This window comes from Chionomys nivalis, chromosome 8 (assembly GCF_950005125.1).
Source record: "Chionomys nivalis chromosome 8, mChiNiv1.1, whole genome shotgun sequence".
In the NCBI taxonomy this organism is placed as follows: Eukaryota; Metazoa; Chordata; class Mammalia; order Rodentia; family Cricetidae; genus Chionomys; species Chionomys nivalis.
Window position 1 is genome coordinate 87,362,993 of NC_080093.1, and position 12,014 is coordinate 87,375,006.

Sequence of the window (12,014 nt, forward strand, 5' to 3'; positions counted from 1 at the left end):
ATTCTAAAGTAGGTTTTTTGTTTTTCCCCTAAAGTAGGTTTTGTCTCTTGCTTTTCTTTGAACCCCAGTTTCCCTATCTGCAAATTAAGGGAAAATTTATAAGATAAACTGATCCACCCTCTCCAAAGAACAGGGTTTCCTCACATCTACTGGGGAAAGCCCCGTCACTGACACTGAGGAGCGGGGACAAGGAGAAGCTGCTGTATGGTGACATTCTAGGAGCAGGATCCGGTGGGCTTCACAGCTCAGTCGTGAAGCTCTATCCCGGTGACACCGCCAGCACGGGCCAGGATCTCACTCTACCCCCATGACCCACTCTTTCCGCACATTCCCAGTCTTCCAACGGGCGTCGCAATCTCGTGAGGGCGGCAGCAGTCGTGGGATCCCCGCAGCCGGCCGCTGCCTACACTGCGGACACCGCTCTGGAAGCCCGGGCCCCTGGGGCCCAAAGAGCATCACGTCATCCTTTGCGCTCGGCGCCCGCCCCTCCCCGACCGCGCCTGCGCACGGGGCGGCGGAGGGTGGGGGGCCGCGGTGGGGCGGGGAGCCGCTCTCCGCCCTTCCTCAGGCTTGCTCGGGCCGCGACGCGGAGGGCAGCGTCCAGGATGCGGCGCGGGGTGGCTCAGCGCCCCCCTGCTCCGGCACGGCAGCGGCGGCCGCTGGGACCCGGCCAGGCCCGGGGACGGCGGCCCGAGCCTCGGTAGCGGCGGCGGCGGCTGGAGCGGCGGCCGAGGGCGGGCGGGCGGCCGGGGGCGGGGGCTCGGCTCCGCGCGGCTCGCCCGGCTCGGCCCGGCGCCATGAGCGGCGGTGGCGGAGGGGGCTCGGCGCCCAGTCGCTTCGCCGACTACTTTGTCATCTGCGGGCTGGACACCGAGACCGGGCTGGAGCCGGACGAACTGTCGGGTGAGTGCGCGCCGAGCCCGGGCCGGTGCCCACGGGCCCCGCTTTGTCCCGGGAGCCCTGCGAGGGTCGGGCTAGGGGACGGGACGCGGGGCCCGCGGGCCTGCTGCCCCACGCGCGGTGGGCACGGCGTCGGCGACCCGCGGAGACGCGAACCCTGTGTGCGCCCAGGAGGTCGAGCGGTTTAGTGCAGAGTGAAGGGGAGCGCGCCTTCCAGCCCCCTTTCGCGAGGGTAGAAGTTAGCTCACGTCCTAGGGAGAGTTAGTCCCACCCAGACTTTTCAGAAGAGCAAAACAAAAACTTGGTGAGCTTCTCTGGCCTCTTCCCAAGAAGCCCGTGATACCGGTTCCTCAAAACCGTTATAACTCCTGAGCAGGCCAGGCTTTCCCTCCACAGCTCTGCCCCTCTGGATGAGACATGAAAAAGGGACACATTGAACTTGAGTTACACCGAGAATGATTTCTCCCTTGGCGCTAGAAAAGAATTTGTATCTGGGGGTCATGCCTTTTTATGAAAGTTATGTCCTTTACCAGGCGAGGGTCATTCGTGAATAAAGGGCGACGTCTCAGTTGGACAGGTTGTGCTGTGTTGTGATGCCTCTCGTGTTATCTTTCAAAGGGGAAGTGGGGGGAAGTGACTGTGAGGCCGTGGCGAGATTTGGCACCCATTGCTTGAAGGTGCAAGAATTAGAAAACCCCCGGTAAATTCCTCCGCGCCCGCACCGAAACCTTGAAGGTGCAACAGTTTTGAAAAGTTTTTGTCTGGAGTGGCCAGCAAGGAGGTTTCAGTGGGTGGAGGCTTGTTGTGTTAGACTTTAAAGTTATGTCATGCCGATTTGATGAGGGAAACTCCTTTCCCCAGCTGTCACGATGTGGTCACAGCACCATACAGTTTCACTTTTCAAAGTGACCATCCTGTTGACTAATTTCACTCTGCTTAAGAGATGCTAGGACAGTTTTGCAATTTTTTTTTGTCACCATACAGTTTCACTTTTGAAAGTGACCATCCTGTTGACTAATTTCACTCTGCTTAAGAGATGCTAGGACAGTTTTGCAATTTTTTTTTTGTCACCATAAAAATCCCGGGTTGCTTCTGAAAAAAAAAAAAACCCACAAAAGACTAAGTGCACACTTCAGATGACAAGTATGGCTTGTCTTTTTAAAATACGAGAAACTGATGCTCTGTTAAAAATTATGAAGTAGTAATGGATTGATGCTAGCTGAGCCTCCTGTTGGGGCAACTTTAGTATTCCAAGCTCACCTTTCTCTGTCGTCTAATTCTTACTACAGATGGATATTGTCATCTGTTTCCTATGTATTAACTTTAGACCTTGGGATGATGTAGTTGTTGAAATTCCATACTAGGTCTTAGTGCTGGAGGATCTGAGAGGAAAATGAGGCCCAGACGGAGAGCAGGGCTTATATTTCTTGATGCTTGGTCCAGTGCTTTTTTGGTAACATTATGTGTATACAGTAGCCTCTCTGGAGGTCTTTAGAAAACAGTAATGTGGTTACTATTGGTGGTGTGCTTCTGTAATCCCAGCACTTGGGAGATAGAAGCAGGAGGAGTGCTACAAGTTTAGGGCCAGCAGGGCTGAGTAGTGAGACCCTGGCCAAAAAGAAAAGCAAACTAACATGTTGAGAAGAGTAAAAAGAACAGTTTTTCTGGATGTCTGGGAAGAATAACAGTTTTCCGGATGAAGCTCAAAGGCAGAATAACTATTGTTATTTCTATGTTGTGCTATTGGGTGTCTGTTAATTGTGGAGATACTTGGTTTTAGAAAATAAACACAGCCTTAAGGGGTGGTGTAAACCTGTGAGATTCCTGCGCTGGGGAGGTGAAAACAGGATCTGGAGTTCCAGGTCATTCTCAGGTCCAAAAAAAGAAAGAAAGAAAAGAAACTAGAAAAGGAAAATATTTGTGCTTGGAGCAAATTAAATAACTAGCACTGTAACTAAAAAGTTTTTACTGAAAACTTAAACTGAAGTTCAAAAAAACCATTGTCTTTCACTAAAGAAGAAATATTCTCTCTTTATGAATACCTGTTAATTATCTGGCTTCTCAGCAAGCTAAAATTATATCCCTGTGCAGGCTTATTGGGAGAGAGGCCTGAGCTGAGAAAATGTCTAAGAAGGGAATTTTGTGTATTTTTAAACTGGTTACAGTGGTGTAATGCCAAGACCATTTATCCGGTAGCTTGCCTTTGTTAGAACATACACTGCTTGAGCGATTTTTTTTTTTTTCACCCTTTTCATTTCTGGTGGGTTGATTGGGGAATCTGGATGACCCACAGGGACTCTTGGAGCACAGCAAACAGAATACAAATAACTCTGCAGTCCATGCTGAGACTCCCTAGGGTGCATTTTCTCTCCTTAGCTTGCTTGATTGCTCCCAAATTGGTGATGTCATAGTCCGTGAAACTATATGAAATTAGGAATTGCGCTCAGATTCTCTGGTTAGGCACTGAGAGGAACCTGTGTTCTTTTTTTTCAATTCAATTAAGTTTTATTATTTCTCTGGTAGTTCTCAAATACTCAAACAAAAGAAGCTGTTTCCAGAAAAAGCAAATCAAAGATGCTTAGTTAGACAGGCCAGGTGTGGTGGTCCACATTTGTAATCCTAGCATGGGGGAGGTTTAAGATGCAGGAGATGCAGGAGAGCTAGAAATTTAAGGTCATCCTTCTCTACTTAGCCAGTTTGAGTTAATCCTGGTCTACTTGGGACTTCTGTCTCAAAAAAAAAAAAAAAAAAAGGAAACTAAAATTAAAAATGCTTCCAAGTAATTCTGTCATCTGGAAGGTAGAGACAGGTGGGTGTGAATTCTAGACCAGCCTGGCTGCATAGTGAAAACCTGTTTTAAAAGCAGAAAGTAAAAATGAAAATTAGGGACAAAAAGTCATTTCACACTCCTTTCTACGCTGATAGTCAAGTATCATAGACGTCTGGATATGCAGTGAGGAGTTGCTCTGACAGGAAGGGTCAGTGTGGGCTGAGAGAAGTTAGTAGTTAGTCGTGCTAAAAAAAGGCGGTGGTGCACACACTTTGAATCCCAGCACTCGGGAGGCAGAGGAGGCAGACGGATCTCTGTGAGTTCGAGGCCAGCCTGGTCTAGAGAGCAAGTTCCAAGACAGCCAGGGTTGTTACACAGAGAAACCCAGTCTGGGGGGAGGGCGGGAACAACTCAAAAAACATACAAAAAAGGCACCACATTGAAAGAACACACTGAAATAATCTCTGAATGTCACCTTTTTAAAATGTAATTTATTTTATGTACATTGGTGTTTTGCCTATGTATGTATGTATGAGGATGCTGGATCCCCTGGAACTGGAGTTAACAGACAGTTGTGAGCTGCCATGTGGGTGCTGGGAATTGAACTCAGGACCTCTGGAAGAGTAGCTGTGCTCTTAACCATTGAGCCATCTATCCAGCACCCTCAGTGCCACCTTTTTTTTTTTTTTTTTTTTTTGGTTTTTCGAGACAGGGTTTCTCTGTGGTTTTGGAGCCTGTCCTGGAACTAGCTCTTGTAGACCGGGCTGGTCTCGAACTCACAGAGATCCGCCTGCCTCTGCCTCCCGAGTGCTGGGATTAAAGGCGTGCGCCACCACCGCCCGGCCAGTGCCACCTTTTGAAGACAGGGAAAAGTCTGCCTAGAAAATCTAGAGCAGAGGACTTGCCAGGTGATAGATAATTCTTATATGTACCAAGAAGTGAGATTAGAATTTTGTTTTTGAAAATGAGGTCTTTGGCCGGGCGATGGTGGCGCACGCCTCCTTTAATCCCAGCATTCGGGAGGCAGAGGCAGGCGGATCTCTGTGAGTTCGAGACCAGCCTGGTCTACAGAGCTAGTTCCAGGACAGGCTTCAAAGCCACAGAGAAACCCTGTCTCGAAAAACCAAAAAAAAAAAAAAAAAGAAAAAAAAAAGAAAAAGAAGTCTTTGCCACTGACTTCCTATGTAGGAAGCTCAGGCCATTCTTGAATTAGGATTTATGTGTGTGCCACTGCACCTGGATAAAATTGGAACTTTAAGGTCACAGAATGCCATACAGGGAAGCCTACTCAGAGACTATATAACCTGATTATTTTTTTCGAGACAGTGTTTCTCTGTAACTTTGGAGCCTGTCCTGAAACTAGCTGTTATAGACCAATTTGGCCTCAAACTCACAGAGATCCTTCTGCCTCTGCCTCCCAAGTGCTGGGATCAAAGGTCTACACCACCGCCCGGCAATTGTTTTTTTCAATATAACCTGATTTTTACAGATGAGAAACCAAGGTCCAGAGAACGGAAGAGAGTATTTGTTTTCCAAGCCACATTCCATTTGTCTCCTCTGCTGCTCAGAGTGGTTGTCTGTGCTCTGCTGTAGTCTAATGGGGGTGAGAGAAGTAAGGTGTTTGTATGATGGGATAGGAGCAGACAAGCTCAGATTCCTATTAGCTCAGGTAGCCAAGGCTGGCCTTGAATTTTGATCCTTCTGCCTCTACCCCTCGCCTCCATCTGCTTGAATTAAATGTGTACCACCACACCTGGCTCTGCTGTTTTGTTTTGTTTTTTTCTTTTGTGGCTGATTAATATTCTGTGACATAAAACATAGTTAGTGGATTAATATTTGAGTTTTTTAAAATTATTGTGAATAATGTTGGTATGAACATTTCATACATGGTTTTTGGTGGGCATGTGGATCAGTTTCCTTTGGCTTCCATATGGAAACTTTGTTTAACCTTTTGAGCAACTGTTTGCTGGCTTGTTTTCCAAAACTGCCCCAAAGCTAATATTTCCACCAGCATCCATGTCTTCCCAAAGGTACAGTTTTTCTGTCTTGTTTTACTTTGTTCTGAGACAAGAGTTTTACTATGTAGCACAGACAGTCTTGGGACATACGATATATAGCTCAGGCTGGCTTTGACCTTATGGTTATCTTCCTGCCTCTGCCTTCTGAGTGTCAGGATTATAGGTGTGACCACCAGGCCTGGCTAAATATTTTTTTGGTTGTAAGTCACCCATCCTGGGTGTGCAGTGTGGGTTTTGATTTCCTATTCCTGACTGCTAAAGAAGGCCATCTTATTTAAAAGAAATTGTTTCTCATTTTATAGAGATGAAGCTTGAGACCTGAGTGTGGGGTGCTTGCTTGTAATCTCAGCACTGGAGGCAGGGGCAATGCATCCCAAGTTCCAGCCTAGCCTGAGCCATAGAGACACTAGCTCTGCCTCTGTTCCACTCTCCATCTCATCCCTGCCACCCCACCTCTCTCCCCCAAATTGATGAGCTGACTGGGGCAGTGAAGCAGTGGTTGAATGCTTGTTTAGCATACATGGAATCCTGGGTTCAATCTCCAGAAAGTCCACCACCACAACCGAAAATGTTTGGTAAGTGAGTTTCTTCAAATTGGGAGTCACTGTGAATGAAAAGTATTTTGATCTTCCTCTACTAGTCTGTGGGTTCCAGGTCAATTCTCTTATATTAATTCTTAGTGTCTCTGCCCTGAAGCCTAGCTGATTAGCTACAGGAAACTCTAATCTTGATGGTTCATCTCAGGCCTCTGATTGCCCAAAGTCAAGGCTGCTGTAATAGGGGGAGTTCTCCCAAGTAAGGTAGAACAAGGAAGAAGTCTGGAGAAGGCTGGCACTCAGGAAATAATGAAGAAGCAGCCCAAAGCAGTTTCAAACACATACCAGATTTGTTTGGAGACTGAATTGGTACAACACAAGAGAGCCCTTACTTGACTTCCTCAGGTGGTGAGGATCATATGGAAAATGAGTGAATTTCACTTTAATGACATTGGGGCTCTGCTCCTCTTGTGAGGACGTCCTGAGTCAGTGTTTGGTGTGTAAATTAAATTCTCCTTTCTTCTGTTCAGCCCTCTCTTATTACTAGGTTAAAAATAGTTTCTTTGCCTAAGGCCTCCTTTGGTAACATCCTTTTCCAGGCCCACTTCCTTTTAGAAATTTCCATTTCACTTTTTGGTGAAGTCTCGTTGAAGGTGTAGTTGGGCTTTGCTTGTCTCCTTGACTGATGTCTCCTTGACTGATGCTTCTCCTGTAATTATCATCAGATGAGTGTGGAGCCCTCTGAGGACTTAGAAGGAACCCTGTTGTGCCTTTAGTCCCTGAGGGTGTGGAACAGTCCTGTGAAAGGCTTGTCTTTCAGAAGCTGCTTACTTCTTATGGAATTCAGTGATAAAATTTCGTTTGTCATTCCTGAACTTTCAGGTTTACGTCTTCAAAGTTAGTAAGTGAGGTAGATATTAGAAGAATGTCCATATTCCAGGTATTTTATGATTATTGATTTAAAAGTGTTTATTGCGTTTATTTTTGTATGTAATGGGTATACATGTATCACAGCATATATGTGGAAATCAGATGACAACTTTTGGGAGTTGATTCTTCTACCATGTAAATTTCTAGGGATCAAATTCAGATCATCAGAATTGCCAGCAAGCATCTTCACATGCTAATCCATCTTGCTGATCCACTTTTCAATTTAACTTATTCATTTATTTATTGTGAGATGGGTCTTACTATGTACCCTTGGCTGGGCTAGAGCTCAATATGTAGAACAGGCTAGTCTCTAATTTACAGAGATCCACCTCCCTCGGGCAAGCACCACTGTGCCCGGCTAGTTGTTGATTTTAGTTTGGAGTATTTGAGTCTGGGAGCCCCAGGACCCAGGCATGGTGGACAGTAAGAGTATATGCCAGATCTCAAACTGTTTTTTTTTTTTTTCTTTTGGTTTTTCGAGACAGGGTTTCTCTGTAGCTTTGGAGTCTGTCCTGGAACTAGCTCTTGTAGACCAGGCTGGCCTTGAACTCACAGTGATCCACCTGCCCCGGCCTCGGGATTAAAGGCGTGCTCCACCACCACCCGGCCTTCAAACTGTTTTCAGTACTTCCTTTGGGGAAGCTAAGTATGCTTAAGATACTTGCTTGAAAAGCAGCTGAAGGGAAGAGTTTGTCTTGGCTCAGTCTGGGGCGATGCCGTCCATCATGGCAGGGAGGTTGTTATGGTGGAAGCACGAGACAGCTGGCCACCTTATCTGTAGCCAGGAAGCAGAGAGCTATGGTGCTGGTGCTCAGCTCACTTTCTCCCTCTGTGTTAATCCGTCTGGGACCTGAGCTGAGGGATGGTTCCACCTGCATTTAGGGTAGGGTCTCCCCACCTCAGCTAAACCTCACTGGAAACATTCTCGAAGACATACTCATCTTTGTGTCCTAGGTGATTCTAAATCCAGTTAATGAAGATAAATACTGTAGTCAGGTCAGAACATTACTAGGCCAGGACAGGCGTGGTGATACCTGCCTGAAACAGAGGAAGACAGATCTATGATTTCAAGATAGCCTGGTCTACATAGTGAATGCCAGACCAGTCAGGGCCACATTATGAGACCACGGCCTAAAAACAAAGAAACAAGCAGAAAAGATTGCTAGCAGCCAGGTGTGGCGGTGGACATCTTTAGTCCCAGCACTGGGAGGCAGAGGCAGGCTACCTCTGTGAGTTGGTCTACAGAGCAAATTCCAGAACAGCCAGGGCTACACAGAGACCCTGACCTGAAACGCCAACACACACACACACACACACACACACACACACAAAAAAAAAAAAAAAAAAAAACCTTGCCTCAAAAACTGGAAAAGGAAAAAAGTGCTTAGCTCGGCAGTGGTGGCTCACGCCTTTAATCTCAGCACTTGGGAAGCAGAGGCAGGTGGATATCTGTGAGTTCTGGACTAGCCTAGTCTACAAAGTGAATTCCAGGACAGCCTGGGCTGTTATACAGAGAAACCCTATTTCAAAAAGCAAAACAAGCCAGGAGGTGGTGGCGCACGCCTTTAATCCCAGCACTCGGGAGGCAGAGGCAGGCGGATCTCTGTGAGTTTGAGGCCAGCCTGGTCTACAAGAGCTAGTTCCAGGACAGGCTCCAAAGCTACAGAGAAACCCTGTCTCGAAAAAACCAAAAAAAAAAAAAAAAAAAAAAAACCAAACAAACAAAAAAAAAGAGGGGCTGGAGAGGTGACATGTGCATTTGGTGGTTCAGTCTCTGGCTTCTATCTGAGTAGAGCTGCAGTGTCGGGTCAGGCAGATGACCTGCTTCCTTCAGGCAGTTGGTAAGACGGCCTGTAGGTTTGTCTTCTCACCCTCTCTTATCAGTGTTGGAAATCTTAGATCGGAAAGTGAGTAGAACTTTGCTTCTAAGAAGACTAATGCTCCTTCCTCCCCAGAGTCTCTCTGTGTTTTCAGGATGTTTCAGGCTTTTTGCATGTGGTCTGTTTTCTTTGAAGAAGAAAGGACAAGATTTGCATCTTTTAACCTCAGAAGTCCCTTAGTGTAGTGTGCAGTTTTCATCTTCTGTGTTGTTAGTCAGGGATTTCTTGTGATTTCTGTGGACTTATAATGAAATGATATAGAAAATAACCAAGAAACTTTGAGGATATTTTAAGTCACAGAAACAGAAGAAAATGACTTAGAAATAATAATCACAGGCCAAGGTTCATAAGGTAGATGAATTTGCTAAGTTCCCATGACAAATCCCACTCATTTTAATTATAATACAGGAAAGTCTAGAGAATTAGTTCTGTTGGGGTGGAACAAATGGCTCAGTGGTTAAGAGCACTGGCTGGTCTTTCAGAGGACCCGTGTTCTATCCCCAGCACTCACATGACAGTTCACAACCAGTTGTAACTCCAGTTCCAGGGCTTGTGATGCCTTTTGACCTTTGAGCACACTATACAACATACATCACACAAAATTAAAGGAACCAATAGCTTTCTTTTTTTTTTTTCTTTTTTTTTTTTTTTTTCTTTTTGAGACAGGGTTTCTCCGTAGCTTTTTGGTTCCTGTCCTGGAACTAGCTCTTGTAGACCAGGCTGACCTCGAACTCACAGAGATCCGCCTGCCTCTGCCTCCCGAGTGCTGGGATTAAAGGTGTGCGCCACTTCCGCCTGGCCTAGCTTTCTTATATGAATGACAAATATACTGAACAAATAAATCAGTGAAATTACCAAAAAAAAAGAAAAAAGAGGTTTAGTTTTATTGCTGTGTATGTCTGCTTTTATGTTTGTGTACCTGCTTGTTATGTGCACCAAGTGTATGCCATAGTCCCTGAGGCCAGAAGAGGGCGTTAGATTCCCCAGAGCTGTAGTGACAGGTGCTTTTGAGCTGCCTGCTGGGAACCCAGATCCTTTGCAAGTGCCCTTAACCACTGAGCCTTCTGTAAAGCCTTGAGTTTATTCTTTTCTTGAGGTCATAGTATCATTTCTGTTTTTTTTTTTTTTTTTTTTTTTTTTGAGATAGGTTTTCTCTGTGTAACAACAGCTCAGGCTGCTGGCTGCTTCTAACTCAGAGACCCGCTTGCCTCTGCCTCCCAAAGTGCTGGGATTAAAGTCGAGCACCACCACTGCTGGGCAAGACTGTTTTTATGATTTGCAAATTATAACTATAATGTTGCTTTAGCTTAGTTATGTCGATAGTGATTAATTTTGTTATATACTGTTATATTTTTTAAAAAAGACGAGATTTAATTTTTAGGAAAGTATCTTTTCCCCATACTTTTTCTACTTTTTATTTAACATGACCATTAGAAAGTTTTCAGTTTTTGCTGGACCAGTGAGATGACTCAGAAAGTAAAAGTGCTTGCTGCCAAAGCTGATGCCAAGAGACCCACACTGTGGAGGAAAAGAATCAATTCCTAAAAGTTGTTTGTTCTGTGACCCCCCCCCATAATAAATAAGTGCAATAAACTATTAAAAGAAGTTTAATTTTCTCTTGATTGTAAAATCCTGATCATTATATAACTTCAAACATTAGAGAACTATGTTAGAAATTTCTCTTGACCCAGAGTCAGGTAGGCAGAGATCTTTGCTTTGCTGGAGGTGGTGGTTTATATAGTAAGTGCTTAATGACAGTTTGTTGTGTTATTATAAAAAGACATCAGGTTCTTTTCTGATCTTAACCGATTTTCTGATGTAAGGTATAATACTTACCATGTTGGAACTTAATCAGCCGAACTTTAAACTTTCCTAAGTGCTGAAGTTAATGTAAGAAAGGTCTGAGAGAGCAGCAAGACTCTAGTTGAAGTTCCTGAATGTCTAGAAGTCTGAAGGCCAGGATCAAACTTGAAACTGAGATGTTGATGGGAGGGACATTTTGTTTTGGAGTCTGATTATTTCATAATTTATATATTAAGGAGATGAATATGTATTATCTTGCTACATAGCTCAGGGTTTACTCTTTTTTTTAAAATATTTTTATGGTTTATTTAACTTTTATTTTATGTGCATTGGTGTGAGGTGTCAGATCCCCTGGAACTGGATCTTCAGACAGTTGTAAGCTGCCATGTGGGTGCTGGGAATTGAACCCAGGTCCTCTGGAAGAGCAGTCAGTGCTCTTAACTACTGAGCTATCTCTCCAGTCCCTCAGGGTTTACTTTTTTTTTTTTTTTTTTTTTTTTTTCCGAGACAGGGTTTCTCTGTGGTTTTGGAGCCTGTCCTGGAACTAGCTCTTGTAGACCAGGCTGGTCTCGAACTCACAGAGAACCTGCCTCTGCCTCCCAAGTGCTGGGATTAAAGGCGTGCGCCACCACCACCCGGCTCAGGGTTTACTCTTAACTCTTCTATTTTCCTACCTTGGACACCAGAGTGCTGGGATTACAGGCATGTTCCATAAGGCCTGGCTTTATTGTTTATGATTCTATTTTGCCAGTTCAGTTGACTCAATCATGTCTCTCCACTCCCCTGTCTCTGTACCACATCCCTAGCCCCATTCTGTTTCTTGCTGAGTACTCTATAGCCCTTGGCATCTGTCTTACTCATTGGTACTGCTTTAAGAGAATAAATACTACAGAGGGAAGCGTAAGAAGTGCACAGATGCGTTTACCAGACCCAGCTCAAGGTACTTCGGGCATGGCTTTCCTGTTGCATTCTCTTGTGGAAGAAGGACAAATAGCTGATGCTAACTAAAGCCTCTCTCTTTTTGGTTTATTTATTTATTTATTTTGCATTAATCATTAATCCTGCCCAATTACTATCCACGTGTCTGTCTGCCTGCCTGCCTGCCTATCTTTATCTATCTATCTATCTATCTATCTATCTATCTATCTATCTATCTATCTATCTATCTATCTAATTT

General features: G+C 45.0%; 1 protein-coding gene across 4 annotated transcripts in view; it reads left to right on the forward strand.

Annotated features, from left to right (window-relative positions):
* Positions 1-536: 536 nt before the first annotated feature.
* The window catches only part of Dennd5a (DENN domain containing 5A), a 76,471-nt gene continuing 64,993 nt past the window's right edge, over positions 537-12,014 (forward strand). For 2 of the 4 annotated variants that reach the window (XM_057778014.1, XM_057778016.1), the window contains exon 1: positions 538-903. In XM_057778014.1, coding sequence (XP_057633997.1) covers positions 798-903 — 106 coding nt within the window. In that variant the 5' untranslated portion in view covers positions 538-797. Of the gene's footprint in view, positions 904-6,241; positions 6,264-12,014 lie in introns of those variants that run through there. The other 2 variants (XM_057778017.1, XM_057778015.1) reach the window with 2 other exon arrangements.